The sequence below is a fragment of the Ipomoea nil genome, unplaced genomic scaffold, assembly GCF_001879475.1.
Source record: "Ipomoea nil cultivar Tokyo-kokei standard unplaced genomic scaffold, Asagao_1.1 scaffold1436, whole genome shotgun sequence".
In the NCBI taxonomy this organism is placed as follows: Eukaryota; Viridiplantae; Streptophyta; class Magnoliopsida; order Solanales; family Convolvulaceae; genus Ipomoea; species Ipomoea nil.
This window is the reverse complement of record NW_017617864.1, coordinates 128,537-154,188: the sequence shown is the minus strand read 5'-3', so window position 1 is coordinate 154,188 and position 25,652 is coordinate 128,537. Positions and strand designations below refer to the sequence as shown.

The window sequence follows — 25,652 nt, the reverse complement described above, 5'->3', positions numbered from 1 at the left end:
ATGTAAATCTAAATCTTCCGCGGAGACATATTCGCCTCCCTCCGAATCAGCTACGTCTCCAAGTTCTGAACACACAGCAATACGTGCAGTGAATGCAACAAAGTTATCGAATATTTCTTCTACGTCATATCCAGCTACGTCAGTCTCAGGTTCGTCGTCACTCCAGGTAATGGCCGACATAGATTTCTTATGTCTTAGATAGGTGGGACATTCTGCTTGGACGTGACCGAAACCTTCACACTCATAGCATTTAATCCCTTTATTGCTAGATTTGTCTCTAGATTTCCCTGGACGTGAAGCAGAAGGCTTGACATTTGACGAGCCCGTCCTGGGGCCAGCTTTTGTTGTATTTGACGTTGATCCTCTTTATGATTTGTTGTTGCGGGAATTCTTTGACACCTGTTTCAAGATTTTAGAAAATTGCTTAGTTTAAAAAACAACTATATCATCAATTGGTTCGTCTGAGTCAGACACAACATTATTTTCTTCAGCGGCAAAAGTTACGGTTTTTTGTTTTTTTTTTTTGTGATCAGTTAGAATTTCCATTTCATAAGTTCAAAGGTTTCCCATTATGTGACACCCCAAAAATCCACACTCCAAACCATGAATTAATTGAGTAATTAATTCTATTTCTTTTGAGGAATTGATTCCTAAAATCTGGATTTTTTGATACTCAAGGACTAGTATTTGACTAGTCAATCTTTAAGCGGTGTTGTACCTTGTGCTTTGAGAGGAGTTCCCTTATTCCTTACACTTTTTAAGAGTTAGTAAGGGTATCCTTGTCTTTTCACCAAGAGCTAGTTTTGTAACCTAAACCTAGAAGACTTCTTCATTTCATTCCCTTACATTTCCTAGAAAGTATCTCTACCTTCTCTCTAGAATAGAAGAGTAGCTTGTTCTTCAAGCCAAAAGATGCCTTTGTCAAGATTCCAAGTTTTGCTTCCATGATTCAATCTTTCCTCTATTTTGGCATCTAGAAGGGTAAGATCTACACTTGTCTAGTCTTTTTGGTTCCATCTTAGTTGTCTTTTTCTTAAAGGTTGGATCTTTATGATCTTTTGGTTTGATCTTGAAGTGGGTTTGGCTAGTGAGCTTAATGGAGAGCTTGTTGTGGTGTAAGAAGAGTCTTTTGGTCTTCAAGAGGTAACCCATGCTTTACAAAACCTATTTTGCTTACCTATATATGATTTCTTGGCTTCTATTTGTGTTTTGCTATGAAATGTGAGAGTTTATGCATTTATCTTGTGATATTGCATATCTAGAGCTTGTGTTTAGGATTCGTTTGTGCCATTGCTTGGCATTTTCCTTGGTTCAAGTCATTTTGTTGTGTTTGGTGAGATTTGGTGTGTTTTGGACTTGAATTTGTGTTGGAAGGAGAAAATCCCCGAAGGGATTGTTTGACACAGGAGCGTGTACCCGCGGGCGGAACGGCGGGGAGAGCCCTACCCGCCGCCCACCCGCCGGTACACGGGAATGTGGGTGTTGTACCCGCGGGCAGAACCACGGGTAGGGGCCTACCCGTGGGTCCACCCGCGGGGAACACAATGGTGTTGAGATGGGATTTGTTCCCCGTGATTTGTTTGTCTCGGTCTTTGATCTTTTGGCCTCCCGATGTTCTTTTGTGGAACTATTTGAGCGTCTTCTTGATGTTTCGTAGGTCTAGAGCTTTATGGTAGGTATCCATGTAGGATCTTTGGTGTTGTGTATTGTGCTAAGTGTTCAACATTGTGTTTCGTTGAACCGTGTGGTGTCTTCTGTGTTCCTCGGATTTATCTTGAGTTTCCCCATTGTTGAGCTTACTAGATATTATCTTAATGCTAGCGTCGTTGTTGTCGTTGGGTGGTGACCCGTCTCTTGATTGAGTATGTCTCTTACCTCTTTTGCAATCTGTTGCTTGTTTCGTGTGAGTGGTGGTGCGTGTGTGGCTCTACCTGGATTGCACGATTAGTGGTATGGGACGCTAGTCACCAAGGTATTGCAGCGGTCCTCGTGGTGGCCGTGACGTGATTATGGAGTTGTGTCTGAGTCCATGTGATTGGGGGATAACATTGTGTTATCCGGGCATGTGTTGCCGTGAATTGGTGGGTTTTCGTTGGTGGTTATAGGTGGGGGACGACGGTCCCGGCGGAATAAGGTTGGACTTGGCTGTACATGGGGTTTTCCGGAGGTAATGGTTGGCTTTGTAGGTACAAGGTTGGGGGTAGCCATAAGGTTGGAACAGGGCATAAGGAAGACATATCAACTCGTGATGTGTGATGTCACGAGGGCTTGTGAAGCCGTTGTTGTGTGATTTTCTCTAGTGATGTGTGTAGTCACGGAGTCTTGTGGTGTTTTGGCATGTATTGTCGTTGGGTGAGTCTTTATCCTTGTGTGTGGTTAACCTTTGTGGTTGGGACGTGTTCCCGGTGTTATCCTTGTGAATGGTGAGTCTTGTGTTGTCTTTTGATCTTGGCTTTCGACTTATATATATATATATATATATATATGTATTTCGTTTCGAAAATGGTTTTCATATTATATATCTACCTATTTATGATACTTAACGGTATTGGTGGGTTACCAGCATCTTTCGCTGACCAGGCGTTGCCCCGATGTTTATCTATGTATCTGTCAGGTGATGCGTAGTCGAGCGCGATGTCTAGAGCCGGTAGCTTAGCACCTGTATCTTTAGACAGTGTTGTTGAGGCCTGTGTGCCAATGTCTTTAGATTGTTCTAGTTTGTTGTTTTTGGGATTGTGATACACTTGCAGATTGTCGTCGTAGCGTATGCCAAGTGTGGTATACGTGGCATAACACCCCGTTTTGGATTCATTTTATCCAGTTATCTTTCTATCTTCCGCTGTGCTAGTGTTTTGTTGTTAATCTGCATGTGTTAAAACTTGTTTTTAGGTCTTGTTTTTGGGGGGGTGTTACAGTTGGTATCAGAGCCTAGGTTTGAACCTTGGTTTCGAGCCTAGGAAGAGTTAAGTCTAGACTTTCTAAGTGTTTAAGTGTGCTTTGAGACCTCTAAGCGACCTTAAGAAGCTAAGTGTTAGGCTTAGGATTCTAGGTTGCGCGGTGAGATGTGCGTTGCTTTCTGTCTTGCTTGCTTGCTTGTTCTTTTGGTAACCTTGTTTTTGTAGCAAAAGTCTGCGATGCCTCCTCGTCAGCGAACCGCAGTGTTTGAAGATGTGGGTGAAGTGGTTAAGAGATCTCGGTTGGCCGAATCTAGCAGTGCTCCTGGGGTAGTTGAGCGGTGGATCCGGAGTGGTACGTCCACAAGAGTAAGTCCTAGTGCAGCTACCTTGCCAGTACTCCGTGATGTAAGAGAGTATGGGAGGTTAGGGGTTCGTCATTCGGCGGTGGGGTCATCTTAAGAGAAGGTGCTTACCTTAAACGAAGTTCGAACAAGTGACAGTGACGTGGTAGTGGGAACCTTCCTTGTGCAATCTGTGCCAGCAACAGTCTTGTTTGATTCAGGGGCGTCTAACTCGTTTATATCATCCGGCCTCGTGAAGAAGTTGGGCTTATATGGGGGCGCTGGAGTGAGGTTTAATGTGAAGGTAGCGTCAGGAGAAGTTAGGATGTGTGACCGTCTTTTTGAGGGCATCAAGATTTGTATCAAAGGAGAAGAGTTTCCTAGTGATCTAATCCAGTACGACTTGGACGGGATGGATGTGGTCCTAGGTATGGACTGGTTGGGGCGGTATAGAGCCCAAATCTTGTGCAAAGATCAGAAGATAGTGCTACGAGGACCCAGCGGGAAGAAAGTGTCATACCGTGGAAAGATGGAAGAACCCGGAATTAAGTTGGTGTCTATGGTAAAGATGAAGAGGTACATGGACAAGGGCAATGATGTGTACTTGTGTTCCGTCGAGAACTTGGAGGCAAGGGAGGAAGTGGCTCACACAATACCTGTAGTTCGTGAGTTTCTTGATGTTTTTCCCGAAGAAATACCGGGTATGCCGCCTGATAGGGAAGTGGAGTTTTCAGTGGATCTCATGCCGGGCACTGCACCCATCTCTAAAGCCCTGTATCGTTTGGCTACGCCATAAATGCAAGAATTGAAGGCTCAGTTGCAAGAACTCCTTGATAAGGGTTATATCCGGCCAAGTGCATCGCCTTGGGGAGCTCCAGTGTTGTTTGTAAAGAAGAAGGACGGGAGTATGAGGTTGTGTATCGACTAGCGGGAGCTGAATCAAGTTACCATTAAGAACAAATACCCTCTTCCAAGAATAGACGACTTGTTTGATCAACTTCGTGGCGCGGGAGTGTTTTCCAAAGTTGACTTGAGGTCAGGGTACCATCAGATAAGAGTAGCGGACAAGGATATCCCGAAGACTGCGTTTCGGACTCGGTACGGTCATTACGAGTTTACAGTTATGCCTTTCGGTTTGACCAATGCACCTGCAATTTTCATGGATCTGATGAACAGAGTGTTCAAACCCCACCTCGACGATTTTGTGATCGTGTTCATCGACGATATCTTGGTTTATTCAAAAGATAAGGAGGAACATGGTGGGCACCTCCGGACGGTACTTCAGATCTTGCGGGAAAAGCAGTTGTATGCCAAGTTTTCTAAGTGCGAGTTTTGGAAAGACAGTGTGACGTTTCTAGGCCACGTGATTGAAAGTAGAGGAATCTCTGTGGATCCAGACAAGATATGAGCAGTGAAAGATTGGACTGTACCTTCATCGCTGTCGGAAGTAAGAAGTTTTCTTGGGTTAGCAGGTTATTATCGGAGGTTTGTTTTGGATTTTGCCAAGGTGGCTCAACCGTTGACTAAGTTGTTAAGAAAAGAAGTGCCTTTCGTTTGGGATCAAGCTTGTGAATTAGCATTCCGAGAGTTGAAGGAGAGGCTCACGTCTGCACCAGTTTTAATTTTGCCATCAGGAACGGAAGGGTTTGAGGTATACAGCGATGCGTCCAAGAAAGGACTAGGTTGCGTGTTGATGCAAAATGGGAAAGTGATTACTTACGCCTCTCGTCAGCTTAAAGTTCACGAAGAGAATTACCCTACCCACGATTTGGAATTGGCCGCGGTGGTGTTTGCTTTGAAAATTTGGAGGCATTATCTATATGGGGTGCGTTGCAAGATATTCACGGATCACAAGAGTCTCAAATATATCTTCACCCAAAAGGATCTCAATATGCGGCAGCGAAGGTGGTTAGAACTCATCAAGGACTATGGGTTAGATAATCAATATCATAAAGGAAAAGCCAATGTGGTAGCGGATGCCTTAAGTCGGAAATCGAAGCATACCGCTAGCTCTATTTGGGTGGTGGCGGATGAGCTTTACAAGGAGCTTCAACGGATGAGCTTGGAAGTGGTGGAACAAGGAGATGTGGAGGCAGAAGTTCGTTGTTATAACTTAAGGATTGTACCTACATTTCTGGGAGAAATTAAGGATGAGCAGCAAAAGGATATGTTTTTGACCAAGGTAAGGGATGATCTAGCAAAAGGAAAATGGGGACCGTTTGAGTTATCCACGGATGGAGTGTTGAGGTACAAAAGCCGTGTGTGCATACCCGCATCATGTGATCAGTGGAAGCGACGGATTTTGGAAGAAGGTCATAATACACCCTATTCGGTTCACCCCGGAGGGGACAAGCTATACAAGGACGTGAAGGGTTTCTTCTGGTGGCCTAATATGAAGAAGGAAGTTGCAGAGTTTGTTGGGAAATGCCTTAATTGCCAAAAGGTTAAAGCGGAATGTTGTAAGGTTAAGGGGTTGGTACAACCGTTAGAAATTCCACAAGGGAAATGGGATTCTATATACATGGATTTCGTGGGAGGATTACCGATGACCCGTTCGGGTAAGGACAAAATCTGGGTGATAGTTGATCGTTTGACCAAGACTGCCCGCCTCATCGCAATGAAGGAGACCTGGACAATGACACAGTTGGCTCAAGCTTATATCAACCAAGTGGTAAAGTATCATGGAGTTCCGAGGGATATTGTCTCCGATAGGGATTCAAGGTTCTTGTCTCAATTTTGGAAATCTTTGCAAGCAGCTCTTGGAACTAAGTTAAGTCTCAGTACAGCTTTCCACCCAGCCACCGATGGACAAACAGAAAGGACTATACAGACTATCGAGGATTTGTTGAGAGCTTGTGTGTTAGATTTTCAACGGTCTTGGGAGGACCATCTGGATTTGATAGAGTTCTCTTACAACAACAGTTATCATTCGAGTATTCGCATGGCACCTTATGAAGCTCTCTATGGATAGAAGTGTCGCAGTCCGCTTTGTTGGGAGGATCTTGTTAATCCGATAGTGTTGGGGCCACAATACTTGTTGGACACATCCGAGAAAGTTAAACAGATTCAAGAAAGGATGAAAGCGGCTCAGTATCGTCAAAAGTCTTATGCTGACTTGGCTAGAAGACAGGTGGAGTTTTCAGTTGGGGATAAGGTTTGGTTGAAGGTATCTCCCACCCGGGGAGTAATGCGGTTTGGGAAGAAAGGGAAGTTGAGCCTTAGGTTTATAGGCCGTATGAAATCTTGGAGAGGATTGGGAGTTTGGCTTACCGTTTGGCGTTGCCTTTGGAGTTGGATAGAGTGCATAACGTGTTCCACGTATCGCAGCTCAAGAGGTATGTTCATGATCCGTCTCATGTTTTACCACCGGAAGTGTTACCGATAGATGAAGATTTGTCTTATGAAGAAAGGCCGCTCAGAATTTTGGACTTCAAGACTCGGGACACTCGTAGGAAATTTGTTAAGATGGTAAAGGTTTGGTGGTCTCATCATGGGGTTGAAGAAGCTACTTGGGAGCTGGAGGTATCGATGCGGGAGCGGTACCCTGAGTTGTTTGTGGAAGGTACCTTGTTTCTTTGGTTGTTGTGTGATTTGTGTGCTTGCTTGTTTTGTTTGTTGCCTTGTTGTTTAGCTAGTGTGTTAGTTGGTGTTTGGGTTAGTTGTTTAGTTCCTAGTTGTTGTCTAGAAGTTGGTTGTTGTGTTGAGGTTAGAGTTCTTGATGCCCAATCTATCCGTTTGTTGACCTCTTGCCAATCCTTGAATTCGTAATGTCTTTCTCTTTGCCTTGGAACCTTGTGAGAACTTTTGGAGTTTTTGACCAAAAGGGATATTCTTGGACATCTTGTCACAATTTTGTTTCCTTGTTACCTTTCGTTATTAATTCGTTGTACCCAAGTTTCGGGGACGAAACTTCTTTGAAGGGGGAGAGGATGTGACACCCCAAAAATCCACACTCCAAACCATGAATTAATTGAGTAATTAATTCTATTTCTTTTGAGGAATTGATTCCTAAAATCCTGATTTTTTGATACTCAAGGACTAGTATTTGACTAGTCAATCTTTAAGTGGTGTTGTACCTTGTGCTTTGAGAGGAGTTCCCTTGTTCCTTACACTTTTTAAGAGTTAGTAAGGGTATCCTTGTCTTTTCACCAAGAGCTAGTTTTGTAACCTAAACCTAGAAGACTTCTTCATTTCATTCCCTTACATTTCCTAGAAAATATCTCTACCTTCTCTCTAGAATAGAAGAGTAGCTTGTTCTTCAAGCCAAAAGAAGCCTTTGTCAAGATTCCAAGTTTTGCTTCCAAGATTCAATCTTTCCTATATTTTGGCATCTAGAAGGGTAAGATCTAAGCTTGTCTAGTCTTTTTGGTTCCATCTTAGTTGTCTTTTTCTTAAAGGTTGGATCTTTATGATCTTTTGGTTTGATCTTGAAGTGGGTTTGGCTAGTGAGCTTAGTGGAGAGCTTGTTGTGGTGTAAGAAGAGTCTTTTGGTCTTCAAGAGGTAACTCATGCTCTACAAAACCTATTTTGCTTACCTATATATGATTTCTTGGCTTCTATTTGTGTTTTGCTATGAAATGTGAGAGTTTATGCATTTATCTTGTAATATTGCATATCTAGAGCTTGTGTTTAGGATTCCTTTGTGCCATTGCTTGGCATTTTCCTTGGTTCAAGTCATTTTGTTGTGTTTGGTGAGATTTGGTGTGTTATGGACTTGAATTTGTGTTGGAAGGAGAAAATCCCCGAAGGGATTGTTTGACACAGGAGCGTGTACCCGCGGGCGGAACGGCGGGGAGAGCCCTACCCGCCGCCCACCCGCCGGTACACGGGAATGTGGGTGTTGTACCCGCGGGCAGAACCACGGGTAGGGGCCTACCTGTGGGTCCACCCGCGGGGAACACAATGGTGTTGAGATGGGATTTGTTCCCCGTGATTTGTTCTTTTGGCCTCCCGATGTTCTTTTGTGGAACTATTTGAGCGTCTTCTTGATGTTTCGTAGGTCTAGAGCTTTATGGTAGGTATCCATGTAGGATCTTTCGTGTTGTGTATCGTGCTAAGTGTTCAACATTGTGTTTCGTTGAACCGTGTGGTGTCTTGTGTGTTCCTCGGATTTATCTTGAGTTTCCCCGTTGTTGAGCTTGCTAGTTATTATCTTAATGCTAGCGTCGTTGTTGTCGTTGGGTGGTGACCCGTCTCTTGATTGAGTATGTTTCTTACCTCTTTTGCAATCTGTTGCTTGTTTCGTGTGAGTGGTGGTGCGTGTGTGGCTCTACCTGGATTGCACGATTAGTGGTATGGGACGCTAGTCACCAAGGTATTGCAGCGGTCCTCGTGGTGGCCGTGACGTGATTATGGAGTTGTGTCTGAGTCCATGTGATTGGGGGATAACATTGTGTTATCCGGGCATGTGTTGCCGTGAATTGGTGGGTTTTCGTTGGTGGTTATAGGTGGGGGACGACGGTCCCGGCGGAATAAGGTTGGACTTGGCTGTACATGGGGTTTTCCGGAGGTAATGGTTGGCTTTGAAGGTACAAGGTTGGGGGTAGCCATAAGGTTGGAACAGGGCATAAGGAAGACATATCAACTCGTGATGTGTGATGTCACGAGGGCTTGTGAAGCCGTTGTTGTGTGATTTTCTCTAGTGATGTGTGTAGTCACGGAGTCTTGTGGTGTTTTGGGATGTATTGCCGTTGGGTGAGTCTTTATCCTTGTGTGTGGTTAACCTTTGTGGTTGGGACGTGTTCCCGGTGTTATCCTTGTGAATGGTGAGTCTTGTGTTGTCTTTTGATCTTGGCTTTCGACTTATATATATATATATGTATTCCGTTTTGAAAATGGTTTTCATATTATATATCTACCTATTTATGATACTTAACGGTATTGGTGGGTTACCAGCATCTTTCGCTGACCAGGCGTTGCCCCGATGTTTATCTATGTATCTGTCAGGTGATGCGTAGTCGAGCGCGATGTCTAGAGCCGGTAGCTTAGCACCTGTATCTTTAGACAGTGTTGTTGAGGCCTGTGTGCCAATGTCTTTAGATTGTTCTAGTTTGTTGTTTTTGGGATTGTGATACACTTGCAGATTGTCGTCGTAGCGTATGCCAAGTGTGGTATACGTGGCATAACACCCCGTTTTGGATTCATTTTATCCAGTTATCTTTCTATCTTCCGTTGTGCTAGTGTTTTGTTGTTAATCTGCATGTGTTAAGACTTGTTTTTAGGTCTTGTTTTTGGGGGGTGTTACACATTAACTGAGTAACAGTCTTGTTTTCCCAGCCGTCATGTTCCTAAATGGCTGTGACTTTCATCCTGAACCTTGGTGGTAGAGATCTCAAAATTTTTTTAACAAGTTTCGCTTGAGGAAAAGGTTCACCAAGGACCATCGCACGATTTGCTAGTTCTTGTACGCGTGTGTGAAAGTTCGTGATGGTCTCATCTTCACTCATCTGAAGTTCTTCAAAGTAAGATTGCACCAGTTGCAGCTTCGATTGTTTCACAAATGTCATGCCTTTGTAGGTTGACTCAAGAGCTTTCCACGCACCTTTAGCTGAATTGTAACCTGCAAATATAGAAAATTGACTTTCATGCATAAGAGAGTAAATAGTATTTAGTGCTTTATCATTGTTTCCAGCATTAGTTATTTCAGTTTGGGTCCATTCAGTTTCAGGTTTAGCCACTTGCGTCCCATCAGCACTAGTACTGGCTTTAGTCGGATGAGTCCAACCCGTCACAACAGAACACCACACAGCGTCTCCTTGAGCTTTTAGATGCGTTCGTGTGCGTGCTTTCCAATAAGCATAGTTGTCACCCGTCAACTGGGGAAGAACCTTAACACGATCCATTCTGCAACACTCAACAACCCGTGAGATTGAACAAATTAACAGAATAAGTAAAAGCAATAAAAGACGCTGAAAGCTTGAGTTCAAGAAGCACGGAATACCCAGTTTGACAAACTAATAAATTAAGCCTCCGTGCTCTGATACCAATTGAAAAGTGCCGTGAATCTTGAATGCAAGATGATCCTAATGGTTTACTTGTTTTTAGATTACGCTGATCATTTTCATTAATTAAGTCACTTAGCACCAATAAATAATGAAAAATAAGTGCAGAAAATTAAAACAAGTACGCAGTAATTGTTACGCAGTTCGGAGCGCTTCTCCTTCGTCTGCGTGGCAACCCACGTCTGCCCATTCCACTATAGATATTCACCAAGGAGTTTTACAATAGGTATGTACATGAGGCTATCAACCTTTACTACCACAACATCTTTCTAACATCTACTCAGGACTGTGCATGCATGCCGTGTTTGACTTCACCGAATGAAGCTGCTGAACTAGGTTCAGGTTTGCTGTGCAATCAGGCGTGATCTTTCAAGTAATTCACCAATCAAAATATGGCAAGAGTGTTCTGACAATCCTTCTCAAAAATAGCTTTTAAATGCGTAACCCAAAAAAGAAAAGTGTTTCCTTTTTATAGCTTTTAGCATCCAACCACTTTCACCAATATAATAGTACTTTAATCACCACATAACTTTCATAGAATAAATCCTCACCACAAATAGCTAAAATAATCTTCATAGTCAACAACCTCCTCCACCCAAGATTTATTCTTACCCCATGAACATAGTTCAAACTATTTGAACATGCAGATTTCTTCTTCCATAAATTCTATACATTACTTTCGAACACAACCCTTAAGAGATGCCATGATAGGAGTTAGTCCAAAACTGCATAGTATCTAAATTATTTTTCTAACCAAAATCTAATTTAATTTACACATAAATTTCCAATAAACAAAAGGATTAATGTGTACCAAGTTTGGACACTTACAGGTGTTCTTCTTAGGCTTATCAAGATAGCTTCCAATCTTGAGGTGCCATCCATTTCTTATCATCTAAAACTAAGGTGTGGTGGAATTATACTTATATATAGAAAGCACAAAAATAATCCTCGAACTAGCCCCTTCATCAACCAATTCCATCTTATCTCTAACACCTTCAAATTGTAGTTCTTGTGCTTAGCTTGTTTTCGTGAGGAAAAGATCGTGCAATTAGACGACTCATTGGCAAATCGATACTTGAGTTCATGCCCAAGGATCCACATCGGGTTGGTATTAGAGCAAGTGGTTAATTCCTCACACAAAAATCAGGTCACAAAAATCACTCATTTCGTTAATATATTCTCAATCCATTTTTTGCCATAATTTCTAGCCAGTAGAGGTTGATAAAAATAAATCCAATAAAATACTTCCAAATATCCAATTGAATTGAATTTTTTTCTGGAAGTAGCTAACCTACTATTTTGTTGTTTCATCAAAGTTTTGTGTAAAAATCATACTCCTAGAAGCACAAAAAATTGTTTGAGTTCTACACAATCATAAGATTCTGCATATAAAATTGTCATCGTGTACAATTTAAAAGAAAATGTTGAAACCTATCACCCCATTCATTTTTTACTGCAACAACCATAAGTTGTAACAACTGGTTACTCTCTTCCGATGCTCACAATGCATAATTTCCACTAACTATTTTTTTCCTTTACTCTTATGTTGGTGAGAATCTCCCATTTATAATTACTATAAAATAGATGAGAATCAATGAATCACTCAATTTTTTTTAACTATTTTCTTTTTGTGATTATTCAAAAAACAAAATAAACTTAACAAAAATACATATATTAAATAATTAAGAATGGACCTATACCTAATAATTTCTTCTTGTTTCAGTTCGCAGCATCAAATGTTGTTGTGAACAGTGTTGCTGTTTATAACAATAATACAATTTTTGCTATGATTTTTTATAAATATGTGTAAAATAAAATAAAAAATTATATAAGTATTTATGAAAGTTTTTTACCGTAAAATTTGACATGAATAGATAAAATTTTGTCTAGTTTAGGAACTCTTTAAAAGTCTGAATCGGATGACGGTAGACTTTTAAAAAGTCTTTTAAAATTTAGATCGAATACAACCAAACTTTTAAAGTCGTTAAAAATTTTTAAGAGTATAAAAATTTTGATTGAATACACCCCTTAAGAGAATATGGGCAGTTCATTATATTATCACAATGCAAAATGTTCATTTTATCAATATTACAAAGCTCTAAATAAACAACTAATTAAGATTTCAAAAAATATTAATATGATTATCATTTACTTTCTTCTTACACTTCATTTTGACATGACTAACTTGACTACGTACTATTCCGACTCTCAATTGGTAGTTTCATCTCTACTTTAGTGTTTTGATTTTCAATTGGTGGAAGTTGGGAAGGCATTATCATTGCACCTTCAAAATAAAATTTCAAAAACATATTTTAAATGCTCAATTCACTATCCTTATGATCCTTTTTTTTTTTTTAAAAAAAAAAAAAAAACACCACACTCACACACAACATTCAACATGTAAAACGGTTGCCAGGCCACCTACTTCATCAGCGAGCTAAGCACTTATTTTCATATAGTTATACTTGTGGAATATATTTAGCCTCTAAGTTATAGCTATGTCCATATTTAACTTCTAAATTATGAGCGAAATAATAAACATAAATTAATCATATATTTTACTGAAATGGATGCAAATTACCATTAAATAACTCAAAAATTAAAAAAAAAAATCAGTGTCAAACCCCTACGGTCCTGCCAATTTCACAAACCCCAACAATCTATATAAAGAATATATAAGAAATATTATATAAAAATAAAAATAAAAATAAAAATAAAAATAAAAAACAAACTAGCAGCTTTTATTCCACGAATCAAAAAGGCCAACGTCTTAGGCCCAAAAGTGACCTAAGGCTCACAAACACGGCTTTTAGTCAAAACGATGTTGTTTTTGCATCCGGGGCACACAGATGCACAGCATAATTTGCCGTATGTATGTAGGGAGGAGCTTAAGGAAGCAATTTTGTGGTTTGTAGGTAAAAAGGGTAATTCCAAGGGGCAAAATGGAGAAAAAATAGCGAAATAAGATTAGTGTGTATGTAATACAGCGTCGTGATGAGGAAGCTTCACACATAACCAAGGTTCATGGCAATATTATCATATCCGTAGAAGAGTTATTAGCAATGCAAGGTAATCATACCTGATGGTTTTATTAGGACCGGGTCCACCATAAACCGAGTACAGAGAGTACAGAACGGGGGGTAGGGCGCTAGGCCCAACACGATATGTATAGAAGCCCGAGGTACAGGCCCAAGAACAGCGACCCAAACACAAAGGACAAGGCCCACAAGGTGGGCTATAGCTAACTATGCTATTGACAGGAATCGAACCCAGGTGACTAGATTGAGAGTATGGATCAAGACCACTAGACTGCAGTGCTTGTCGTGTCTGTGTTGCCCCCTTAGCCAGAGATCCAGGGCTCCAATTTATAGCAAACCCCCCTCCTCCATTAGCGTCCACGTGTCCCATGCAATCCATCCCCACTTCCCCACTCCGCTTGCCTCTCGCCATTTACACCACGTTCTCCGCCTTTCTCGACTCCTATTGCCTTTGCCACCTCACTCACACCACCCCCCAACTCACCATGCTCGGCGCACCCACCCCCGCCTGCGGATGTCGCCCGAGACCAACACCGCGGGACGCCAGGGCCGCGCGCCAAATGCGCCGGTTGCGCCACGGCCACGCTGGCCCGCGCCGAGGGCGCGCTGGTCGCGCCGTGGCCGACCGGGGCCAGCGCCCCGGCCGGCGTCACTGCCCGGCCGCCGGCGTCGGCCCCTGCCCGGGGCCGGCTGTGGCCCCCCAGCACGCGCTGGGTGCCGAGGCCGCGCTGGTCGCGCCACGGCCGACCGGGGCCAACGCCCCGGTCGGTGCCGTCGCTCGGCCACCGGCGCCGGCCTCCGCCTGGGGCCGGCTGCGGCCTCCCGCGCGCCGGGCGCTGAGGCCACGCTGGCCCGCGCCCATCGCGCGCTGGGCACGCCGCGGCCGACTGGGGCCAGCGCCCCGGTCGGCGTCCGGGTTTGGCCGCCGGCGTCGGGTGGCGCCGGCGACACGTCCTGGCCTTCGGCCCAACTTTGTCGCCCCCCCCCCCCCCTCCTTGTCGGCCCAACTCCATAAGCCCTCTGCGTCCATGGCCCACACCCAATATCCCCATCACAAGTCCCCCACTCCATTTAGGTATCTTGATACCTAACTGGAGTAGATGTAGGGTTTTTACTTAGTCTGTTTCCCACTCAGATTAGATGACTGGTTCCCCCCTAAAATCTCAACTACCCCCCTCCTCCCTATTTAAAGCTAATTTTCCCTTGCTACTTCCACATCCTCTCCTCTTCTGCTATAATCAGTTCCCTCCACCCCCGCTGCTTACCGTTTTAAACCCAGCTTCAGCCCCGTGTTATTCACACCATGAGCTCTCCCCAACCATCGCCGCCTTCTCCCACTACTCGCCCTGCTGCTCCCGTCTCTGGTCTCGCCACTACTCTGCCACCTAACCGGGGCTTGGGGGTGTTTGTTGTTACTCGTTCGCCAATCACTGCCGCCAGCTCTCCGGTCTTTTCCAATCCATCTTCTCGCCCCGCCCAGAGATCACTCCCTATGTCGCCCATGTCGCCTCGCGCCCCTCCAACTGCCAATACTTCCGTCCGCCATCTCGATCCTTCTGCTCCCCGCAGCCTACGTGCCAAAATCTCCAAGGCCGAACTTGATTGTTTGGACGGATGGCTGGGCCCAGATGTTGAGATTACCGTGCCTGGGGAGGACCGGACCATGACCGATCCCCCATCTGCTGATAAGGTGGCCGTGCATTATCATTCAATCCAGGCAGGTCTTCAGTTTCCCCCTCATCCCCTTGTTCGGACGTTTCTTGAGTTCCATGGGATAGCGCCCTGTCAAATGACTCCGAACGATTATCGTTTTATCACCTGTTTTATTACCCGATGCCGTGAAATCCAGGTAGCACCTTCCCTGTCTTTGCTTTTACATGTTTTCAATGTGAGCCAAAGTGGGTCATCTTTTCTCCACCTTCAACCTATTCCTAATCACCCTTTCGTGACCTCCCTGCCATCTCTTCCAAAAAATTGGAAAGAGAAGTTTGTGTACCTCCGTTATCCCACTGGTGATTCTGGGTTGGGGTTTAGTAATGTGTGGGTGCAGCACCCTCCTCTCTATACGCCTCCCGGCTATTCGGGTCTGGATGATGACAGGGCGCGACTGTGCGCCGATGGTCCCCATGATCACCGCAGGTACCATGAGTCCTCTCGGCTCCACCAACTTAGCACCGGTCCGCCTCTAGGTACGTATGCATATATATATATATATATATATATATATATATATATATATATATATATATATATATATATATATATATATATATATATATATATATATATATATATATATAGATTAGCGCTCAAATGCGGCAATGGCTTTAGGTGCGGCGGTGCGGCTATATCAGCGTCGTCCATTTTGCTTAATCTAACGGCAGCGGCTAATTTTTGAAGATTTAAAGATTTAAGCGCGTCCTGATAAGTGGGGGGTGTTATGGTAATTGTAGTGGTCATTTATATCGGCCGCTTGTCAGAATACACCAACAGTGTTAACAAAAGACACCAATGGTGTTAGGAAAAAGCACCACAATGAAATGCACAAATACACCAAAAAACACACAACACACTCAAAAAATACATCATATAACTCACCACCCCAATGGTGTATTTCTGAACACTGTGTGGTGCTTTTATTCATACCTAATGGTGCGTTCTGGTGATGCATATATAATTTGTGACATGTTTTTTTGGTGTGCATTTTCTAACATGGATGGTGTATATTTGTATAACTATTAGTGCACCTGCACTGACCGCATGGGAAGGCGCGAGCGCACCTAAACTTGGCACCAACACGAATCCTCAAATACACCACGGTAAGGTTAATAATGCACCAATAACGAACATAAAACACATAACACTATGATTTGATCTATTCAGGTGCCCAATGACGACTTTAACCTTGCAGTTCGCGTAGTGTGAGAACGTGCGCGAAAATATCGGAAAAGCCTGGATGAATGTGATTCGTTGAATTTATCTAATCTAATGGCCTACATTTAACCGCACCGCCGCACCTAAGCGCACTGCCGCACTTGAACCTTCCTCTATATATATATATATATATATACATATATATATATATATATATATATATATATATATATATAAAACGTGTATGTATATATCCGTTTTTTTTTACGTGTATGTATATATCTTTTTTTTTTAACGTGTATGTATATATCTGTTTTTCTTTTTTTTTTTTTTTTTTTACGTGTATGTATATATTTGATGGTTATACCCGTTGTGCCCAGCTCCTGTGGAGAGTACTCCCCAAATGCTCAAGGCCTACCAGACTCGTAAACGACGGCGGGCTCCTAGTTCCGAAGCCGCTTCCGGTGATGATGTTGAGGATGATGATGACGGGGCATCGTCGGTGGGACTTATGGATGACCCTGTCATAGATGGGGTGGATTCCAACGTACAGTTTTCGCCTGCCCATTTCTCCCCCGTCACTCCATTCCAGGCCGCGGACTCCCCTTCTCATGGGCCCTCTCTAGCCGCGCCGCAGGCTACACCCAGCCCTATCGGTGAGTATGATGCTCGGGATCCTCTAGCCGCCCGGATTTCGACCGGTCCGGGCCGCCCTCGTCTTCGTCCTTATGATCCTGATCATGTGGACTTTATTGTTCGCGGGGTGCGAGATATGGTACCAGCCCATCGGCGCTTCTGGATTGATAGTACTCCAATGGAGACCTTGAGTTCCCGCCAAGTTGGAGATTCCATGAACGTGAGTGGTCCCTCTCCCCCCCCCCCCCCCCCCCCCCTTTTTTTTCTTTTCTTTTAACTATTTGTATCCTGCGGTTCGCTGTCCTATGCAGATGGTTATGCAGTCCATCGGGCTTCACCAGCGCCTGCAGGAAGACTCTCGAGAGTACACCGAGTTAGAGAGGACACACCAAGGTTTGGAGCATACTCTCCGGGGAGATGAGGAGGCTCGTAGGCGCGTCATAAGAGAATTAAAAACCTTGAGGGAAGTGCACCAGACGCTGCAGCAAGAGTACCAGGCCTTGGGGAATAAGCAACAGGCCCTCCAGGAGGAACATAAAACATTGGGGGAGGAACACCAGGTCCTTCAGGAGGAGCATAAAACATTAGGGGAGGAGCACCAGGTCTTGCAAGGGGACCACAAAACTTTGCAGGAGGAGTATAAAAGACAACGACGGCTAGATCATGACAAAGCCCTTGAGGGTGCCGTGGAGGACTGGCAAAAGACTGAAGATTTTGCGCGTGCTGCTAGTGAATATTCGTGCACACGTATGCCTGGGCTGATCCGCTGGTGGTTAGGGCATTCGGATCGTTCTGGCGAAGGTATGGTCGAGGCCATGTTAGGGTGGCAATCTGTGCAGGAGTACCAGGATTATACGGGCCCTCCACTTGTACAGGTCCTCCAGGAGTGGGCCACTACCCCCGGAGGCAGGGCGGCCATGGGGCCGGTAGCGGAGGTGTGGTTGCGCGAGACGCTAGAAGGTCAAAACAGGTTGGTGCAGGAATGCAATGCGGCGTTCTACATGGGACAACGGGATATGCAGGATAGGCTTTACGGGAAGCTAGAGCGTCGATTTACCTCTTTCAGTATTGAAGGGTGGAAACTGCCAGGCGTCCTTCCTCTTCGACCTACTCGGGCTCGGGCCACTCCTTCGTCTACTACACCCGCTGGCGGCGATGTGCTTATGACCCCCGAGGCGGCGCAACATGGTGTGACGTCGTCTGTTGCGGCTCCCTCGGAACCTGTGGCCGGATCTGGTATTGTCTGGAGTGTAGACCCTTCCGATCTCCATCTCACTATCAACTCAGGCTCTGGATTTTCTAGCTCAGCTGCTGCTTCTGCGGCCCCATAGTCTTTTTTTTTTTTTCTTTTTTTTTCTTTTTTTTTTTTTTGTAATTTCGGAAACCTTAATAATCTAATGATAGTCTATTTTCGCTCCTCTTTTTTTTTTTTTTTTTTTTGTAATTTTTGGATATTTCGGCAACCTTAATAATCTAGTGATAGTCTATTTTCATTTGCCGCCAAATACATGCGGCTTGCCGGGGGCAAGTCCGCGCATGTGGGTTGCGATAACCCACATGCCCCATCCGCCAAATACATGCGGCTTGCCGGGTGCAAGTCCGCGCATGTGGGTTGCGATAACCCACATGCCCCATCCGCCAAATACATGCGGCTTGCCGGGGGCAAGTCCGCGCATGTGGGTTGCGATAACCCACATGCCCCATCCGCCAAATACATGCGGCTTGCCGGGGGCAAGTCCGCGCATGTGGGTTGCGATAACCCACATGCCCCATCCGCCAAATACATGCGTCTTGCCGGGGGCAAGTCCGCGCATGTGGGTTGCGATAACCCACATGCCCCATCCGCCAAATACATGCGGCTTGCCGGGGGCAAGTCCGCGCATGTGGGTTGCGATAACCCGCATGCCCCATCCGCCAAATACATGCGGCTTGCCGTGGGCAAATCCGCGCATGTGGGTTGCGATAAGCCACATGCCCCATCCGCCAAATACATGCGGCATGCCGGGGGCAAGTCTGCGCATGTGGGTTGCGATAACCCACATGCCCCATCCGCCAAATACATGCGGCTTGCCGGGGGCAAGTCCACGCATGTGGGTTGCGATAACCCACATGCCACATCCGCCAAATGCATGCGGCTTGCCGGGGGCAAGTCCGCGCATGTGGGTTGCAATAACCCACATGCCCCATCCGCCGAAAGTCTGTAACATTCAATGCAATGTGTGAAAATCGCGGATATTATTAACATGCGACACAATGTCGTCTACAAGGGAAATATAAATCACTTACGATGCAACATACCACGGTAATGCCATGGGAGTCGCGTTATTTGTCATACCTTGAGCTATTCTATTTACTGAAAGAACCTTCGTAGGTGGTGGGCGTTCCAAACGCGGATATAAATCACTTACGATGCAACATACCACGGTAATGTCATGGGAGTCGCGTTATTTGTCATACCTTGAGCTATTCTATTTACTGAAAGAACCTTCGTAGGTGGTGGGCGTTCCAAACGCGGTTCACGGTCCTGCCCTGCATTGTTTTAAGTTTGTAAGTGTTTTTGTGCACTGACTCCGCCACTTTGTACGGCCCCTCCTAATTCTTGGCTAGCTTGCCACCCTGAAGTGGTTTGCTGGCTTCTCGTCGTCGCAGGACTAGGTCGCCGACCTGGAAATTGTGGGGGCATGTTCTTGCGTCGTGGTAGCGCTTAATCGCCTGTTGGTAGATAGCAATATTTCGTCTGGCTGCCTCCCTCCTCTCCTGTAGGAAATTCAATTCAACCCGGATGTCTTCCTCATTCTGGCCAGGTTGGAACCGTGTGCTCCTACTCGCGGGGGTTATCACTTCTACTGGTGTCCGTGCTTCGCACCCATATGTGAGCGCGAAAGGGGTATCTCTCGTTGCTTTTCGGGGGGTTGTTCTATAGGCCCATAATATGGACGGTAGTTCCTCGTACCAGGTGGACCCCGTTGCTTCGACTCTCTTCTTAATTCCGTCAATGATGGTGCGGTTGGCATTCTCTACCTGACCGTTAGCTTGGGGATAGGTTACGGTGACCTTGATATGCTCCACCCCGTAATAAGCGCAAAAATGATCTAATTCTTGGTTGTCAAACTGTTTGCCGTTGTCGGACACGATTTGGTGGGGTAACCCAAATCTCGTGAAGATATTTTTCCATACAAATTTTCGGCACTGGGTCCCTGTGATGGAGGCAAGGGGCTTTGCTTCTACCCACTCGGTGAAATAATCTATGGCCACGATTAGGAACTTCAAGCCTCCCACCCCTTTTGGGAAAGGACCCGCCAAGTCGATGCCCCAACGCGCGAATGGGATGGCTGAAGTGACCGGGGTGTAATAAGAGGCAGGTTTGCCGGGTAAAATCGCGAATTGCTGGCATGTAGGGCACTTCCTCACGTAGTCCTGGCAATCGGATCTAATGCGGGGCCAGTAATACCCTTGCAAGATAATTTTCCTGGCCAGGGTTTAGGCGCCCTGGTGTGCAGCGCACACTCCTTCATGGACTTTCGCTATGACTTTGTCGGCTTCTGCTCGGGTTAAGCATCGGAGCATGGGCCCTCCAAAGGATAGTTTGAATAATCTTCCTTCAACCATCCTGTAAGACGGGGCCATGGACACTATTTTCCGTGCTCGTTGAGGGTCGAGGGGTGCTAGACCTTGTTCCTTGTAACGGATCATCTCCTGCATCCATTCATCTGGGGATGGTATTACAGCCAGGACCTCGTCCTTATCTATGCTGGGTGCATCGATGTCAATTGTCCGAGCTATCTTAGACACATAACTTAGGTGGTCTTCGACACCTTGAGCCACGCGGGACAGAAGGTCTGCCTCGCCGTTGTCTGTCCTCGAAATCTGGGCTAGTTCCCACCGCTCTACGGATGCCAATAGTCTTTGGACTACATCTCGGTATTGCCGCATCCTGTCTTCCCGTGCTTCGAACTGATTGTTGACGTGGCCCACGACCAGTCGTGAGTCTGACCGAATCTTGAGGTGGCGTGCTTGCAAGGCCTGGGCCAACCTCAGGCCCCCGATCAATGCCTCATATTCAGCTTCGTTGTTGGAGAGAGGGAAGCAGAATCTGAGGGCTTGGTAGGCCTTGAATCCTTCTGGCGAGATGAGCACGACGCCACCGCCGCAACCCTTTTTACTCGAGGCACCATCGGTATATATTTCCCACTCTCCTGCGCCTTCTTCAGTCTGTCCCTCCTGGCGTACCGGGATGGTGCACTCCACGATGAAGTCAGCGAGGGCTTGACCCTTGATAGCTGTGCGGGGGCGGTACTCGAGACTATACTGGGAGAGTTCGACCGCCCACTTCACCATGCGGCCTGACTAGACTGGGTTTCTCAAGATGGTGCCCAGGGGCTGGTCTGTCAGGACAATCACATGGTGTGCTTGGAAGTAGTATACCAGTTTTCGGACCGTTCTCACGAGGGCGTATACTGTTTTTTCAAGCGGGGTGTACCTGAGCTCGGCGTCATGTAGGGCCCTGCTAACGTAGTAGATAGGTTTCTGGATGCCTGTTTCCTCTCTGAGTATCACCGAGCTAATGGCCGCGGGTGCTACCCCAAGATATACGTACAATGTCTCCCCTTTCTCTGGCTTGGAAAGGACCGGTGCCGCGGACAAATATGCTTTAAATTGATCGAAGGCCTCCTGGCATTCCGGGGTCCAGGTGAAGCCGCTCCTTTGTTTCATGACCTGGAAGAATGGGAGGGACTTCTCCGCGAGCTTGGACATGAATCTGTTCAAGGCGGCCAGCCGGCCGTTGAGTCTCTGGACATCTTTTATCGATGTTGGGGGCTGCATCTTGAGGATGTTCTGTGCCTTTTCGGGGTTGACCTCTATCCCCCGGTGAGTGACCATGAACCCCAGGAATTTTCCCCCCGTCACTACGAACGCGCATTTCTTCGGGTTCAGGCGTAGGTTCTTCTGCTTCATAATCTCGAAGCATTGGGTCAGATATGCTGGGTGGGTACCGGCATCCTTGCTCTTGACCAGCATATCGTCCACGTAGGCCTCCATTATGTTCCCCAGGAGGTCCTTGAATATTTCTGCTACCATACGGGTAAATGTGGCCCCGGAATTTTTTAAACCGAACGCCATGACCCGATAACAATATATCCCATCTGGGGTCACGAACGCCGTTTTCTCTTCGTCTTCTTCTGCCATGAAGATTTGGTGGTACCCTTTGAACGCATCCATAAAACTCAGCAACTCACATCCCGATGTCTCGTCTACCAATTGATCCGTACGGGGCAAAGGGAAAGGGTCTTGGGGGCATGCCTTGTTTAAATCCGTGTAGTCCACGCACATGCGCCATGTGGGCGGCTTCGGGGCTAGGGCCACGTTGGCCAGCCATGCCGAATACATTGCCTTCCGTATATGCCCTATCGCTAGGAGCGTGTCTACTTCTGTCTTCACGAATGCCCTCCTCTTAGCTGACAGGTGTCGTCTTTTCTGCTTAACGGGTTTGAAACTGGGATCTATCGCCAGTCTATGCGATATGATGGATCGGTCGATCCCGGGCATGTCTTCGGGACCCCACGCGAATATCATCGAGTATTCGCGCAGAACGGCGATGACCTGTTCCCGTAGTCCCGGGGCAAGGCCCTTGCCTATCCTAACGCACTTGTCTGGTCGACTTGGGTCCAGGGGGATCTCCTCCAACTCCACAGCTGGCTCGGGCCCTACCTTTTTTCTCCCTCTCAGCCTCCTTCTCCACAGTATGGACAGGTAACTCTTCCGTCAGCATTCTCTCGCATGCCGTCTCATAGCACTTTCGGGCGAGATGCTGATCACCCCGTACCGTCCCCACCCCCTCGGGGGTATGGAATTTCAAACATAAATGCTCCATCGAAATAAGTCCGCCCAATGCTGCCAGCCCAGGCCTCCCTAAGATGAGGTTATGGGCGCATACTATCCTCACCACGAGGAACTCCATGTCCACTTTTTTCACGTGCGGGGGGTTACCAACTTCCACAGGAAGCACTATCGACCCTTCTGTCTCTATGGTGTCCCCAGTGAAACCAGCCAGTTGCGTCCTCACCGGTCGGAGCTGATCCTCGCTCAGTCCTAATTTCACGAACACGTCATGATACATTACGTTAACACTGCTGCCTGTATCCACAAGCACGCGCTTGACGCAGACCCCGTTGACCACCATGGCTACTACGAGTGCGTCCTTCGGAGTAGTCTCCCGTGCTGGCAGGTCATTGTCTGAAAACCAAATCGGTTCCCGGCGGAGCCTTTTCAACTGGGGGTGTTCGTCCACTGCACCTACATAACAGCCACCATCTACCCTCGAGGCCCCTCTCCCAAAGATGACATTGATCACTGGGCGCCTCCCCGGGCCCTCCCCGGAGTCAGTCGATTTTCCCTTAGCCTCCCCTACAGGCCCGATCGTCGGACGTTTAGCGTTCCTCGCAGCCAACCGCTCCCAGTCTATGAAATTCGTCAACTTCCCTGCTTGTATGAGGAACTCTATCTCTTTCCTCCATGCCTGACAATCGTTGGTGGCGTGGCCGTAGCGGCGGTGAAATTTACAATATCTCGAGGTGTCTGCACCCGGCGGGATTTGGTTGGGACCAAATGTTTTCACCAATTGACACTCCTCTGCATAAGCTAAGATATCGCTAGGTGGGGCGATAAGCGGGGTGAAAGGGGCGACCCGCGGGGCTGGCCGTGCCGCCAGGGGTGCTGACGTGGTGGCCCGCGCCGGGGTAGGCGCCGGCGGTGTCCATGGCGGGGGGCTCGTGAACCCGCCGCGGGCCTCCCCCTCCCCCCGGCGCTAACCACCTTATCCTCCAGACTTTCCCGCGAATAACTAGCTCCCTTCTTAAGACGTGACGGTTCCTCGATCCTTGGCTTCTTGCTGCTGCCGTGCTCTTCTATGCGCTTCATGCGGTTGGCTTCTTCAGCTTCGGCATACCGGTCTGCCTTCATCATCAAGGTTGCGTACGAGCCGGGGGCCTTGCGGCGGAGGCTCTTGTACAGCTCCCCAGCACGGAGGGCTGCGATGAACATGACCATTGCAAACCGGTCGTCCATGTCCTCCACCTCGGCTTCCTCCTTTCTCCACCGCGTGAGGAACTGGGTGAGGGTTTCATCCTCCCCTTGCTTGACGCTAGCGAGATGTGTGAAATGCTTCTTGCGCCTCCTCCCTCTCAGGAAATGGGTAATGAACTGGGTGGCCAGGTCTTGGAACGAGCCTAGCGAACCGCCTTTCAGGTTCGTGAACCATCGCTGCGCCCCCCCTGATAGCGTAGAGAAAAACGCGCGACACATCAGGGCGTCTAACGACCCCATGAGCATCATAGCTGCCTGGTATGTCAGGACGTGCTCCTGCGGGTCGCCTGTACCGTCATACCTTCTCATGTCAGGGGCTTTAAAGTTGGGGGGAAGAGGTTCGTTCATGATATTGGGGGTGAAGGGCGGAGTGAGGGAGATCCGGGGGATCAAGACGTGAGTGCCATGTTCCTTCCATCGCACCAACTCATCCATTTTGGTGTTAATCGCGTCTAACCACCCCGCCGGGGGGCTGGGGCTGGCTCGGGTCGCCGGCCCCGGGGGTCGATACGCGTTTTCACCTTCGGCTTCCTCCAATCCGACCTCGCAAGCGTCAGCCCTTCGCGGCCCTCGGCCACGTGGTACCACTATCGGGCCCACCGGGGGCTGCTCAGAGTGAATCATGTTGGCTCGTTCGCCACCTCCGCGTCCCCCGTCCTCAGCGCGAACCGAGGCGGGTGCTTCCTCCGACACCTCGCGGCCGGTGTCCTGCCCGTCTCCGCTACGCGGGGGGTTAGGCGGGCGCTCTCCTGAGGGGTTGACCATCTCGGCGTACCTCGGAATTCTGTTTAGAGTGGTAGAGACTACAAACACGGGCTAATCGTAGCGATCCCCACAGACGGTGCCAATGATGGTTTTATTAGGACCGGGTCCACCATAAACCGAGTACAGAGAGTACAGAACGGGGGGTAGGGCGCTAGGCCCAACACGATATGTATAGAAGCCCGAGGTACAGGCCCAAGAACAGCGACCCAAACACAAAGGACAAGGCCCATAAGGTGGGCTATAGCTAACTATGCTATTGACAGGAATCGAACCCAGGTGACTAGATTGAGAGTATGGATCAAGACCACTAGACTGCAGTGCCTGTCGTGTCTGTGTTGCCCCCTTAGCCAGAGATCCAGGGCTCCTATTTATAGCAAGCCCCCCTCCTCCATTAGCGTCCACGTGTCCCATGCAATCCATCCCCACTTCCCCACTCCGCTTGCCTCTCGCCATTTACACCACGTTCTCCGCCTTTCTCGACTCCTATTGCCTTTGCCACCTCACTCACACCACCCCCCAACTCACCATGCTCGGCGCACCCACCCCCGCCTGCGGATGTCGCCCGAGACCAACACCGCGGGACGCCGGGGCCGCGCGCCAAATGCGCCGGTTGCGTCACGGCCACGTTGGCCCGCGCCGAGGGCGCGCTGGTCGCGCCGTGGCCGACCGGGGCCAGCGCCCCGGCCGCCGGTGCCGGCCCCTGCCCGGGGCCGGCTGTGGCCCCCCAGCACGCGCTGGGCGCCGAGGCCGCGCTGGTCGCGCCACGGCCGACCGGGGCCAACGCCCCGGTCGGTGCCGTCGCTCGGCCACCGGCGCCGGCCCCCGCCTGGGGCCGGCTGCGGCCCCCCGCGCGCCGGGCGCTGAGGCCACGCTGGCCCGCGCCCAGCGCGCGCTGGGCACGCCGCGGCCGACCGGGGCCAGCGCCCCGGTCGGCGTCCGGGTTTGGCCGCCGGCGCCGGGTGGCGCCGGCGGCACCTCCTGGCCTTCGGCCCAACTTTGTCCCCCCCCCCCCCCCCC

At 47.8% G+C, this 25,652-nt stretch overlaps 2 protein-coding genes across 2 annotated transcripts; one reads left to right on the top strand and one right to left on the bottom strand.

Moving 5' to 3' along the window:
* The first annotated feature begins 4,034 nt into the window (after nt 1-4,034).
* On the top strand, nt 4,035-4,646 carry LOC109188551 (RNA-directed DNA polymerase homolog). Its single transcript, XM_019339197.1, has 2 exons — nt 4,035-4,150; nt 4,214-4,646. The coding sequence occupies exons 1-2, from the start codon at nt 4,035-4,037 to the stop codon at nt 4,644-4,646; spliced, it is 549 nt and encodes a 182-aa protein (XP_019194742.1).
* A 17,779-nt stretch (nt 4,647-22,425) lies between these two features.
* LOC109188550 lies at nt 22,426-24,635 on the bottom strand. The gene is made up of 2 exons (XM_019339196.1): nt 23,615-24,635; nt 22,426-23,417 (listed from the first exon to the last, which is right to left on the bottom strand). Exons 1-2 carry the CDS (start codon nt 24,633-24,635, stop codon nt 22,426-22,428), a joined length of 2,013 nt encoding a protein of 670 aa, XP_019194741.1.
* Nucleotides 24,636-25,652: the final 1,017 nt, after the last annotated feature.

Bases quoted from the DNA above. Each gene is read 5' to 3' on its own strand.
- LOC109188551 (XM_019339197.1), top strand. From the start codon at position 4,035: ATGCAAGAATTGAAGGCTCAGTTGCAAGAACTCCTTGATAAGGGTTAT. The intron at 4,151-4,213 runs GTTGTGTATCGA...CCCTCTTCCAAG, and splicing joins AAGAAGGACGGGAGTATGAG to AATAGACGACTTGTTTGATC.
- LOC109188550 (XM_019339196.1), bottom strand. From the start codon at position 24,635: ATGGTCAACCCCTCAGGAGAGCGCCCGCCTAACCCCCCGCGTAGCGGA. The intron at 23,418-23,614 runs GTCTGGAGGATA...TAGCTTATGCAG, and splicing joins AGCTAGTTATTCGCGGGAAA to AGGAGTGTCAATTGGTGAAA.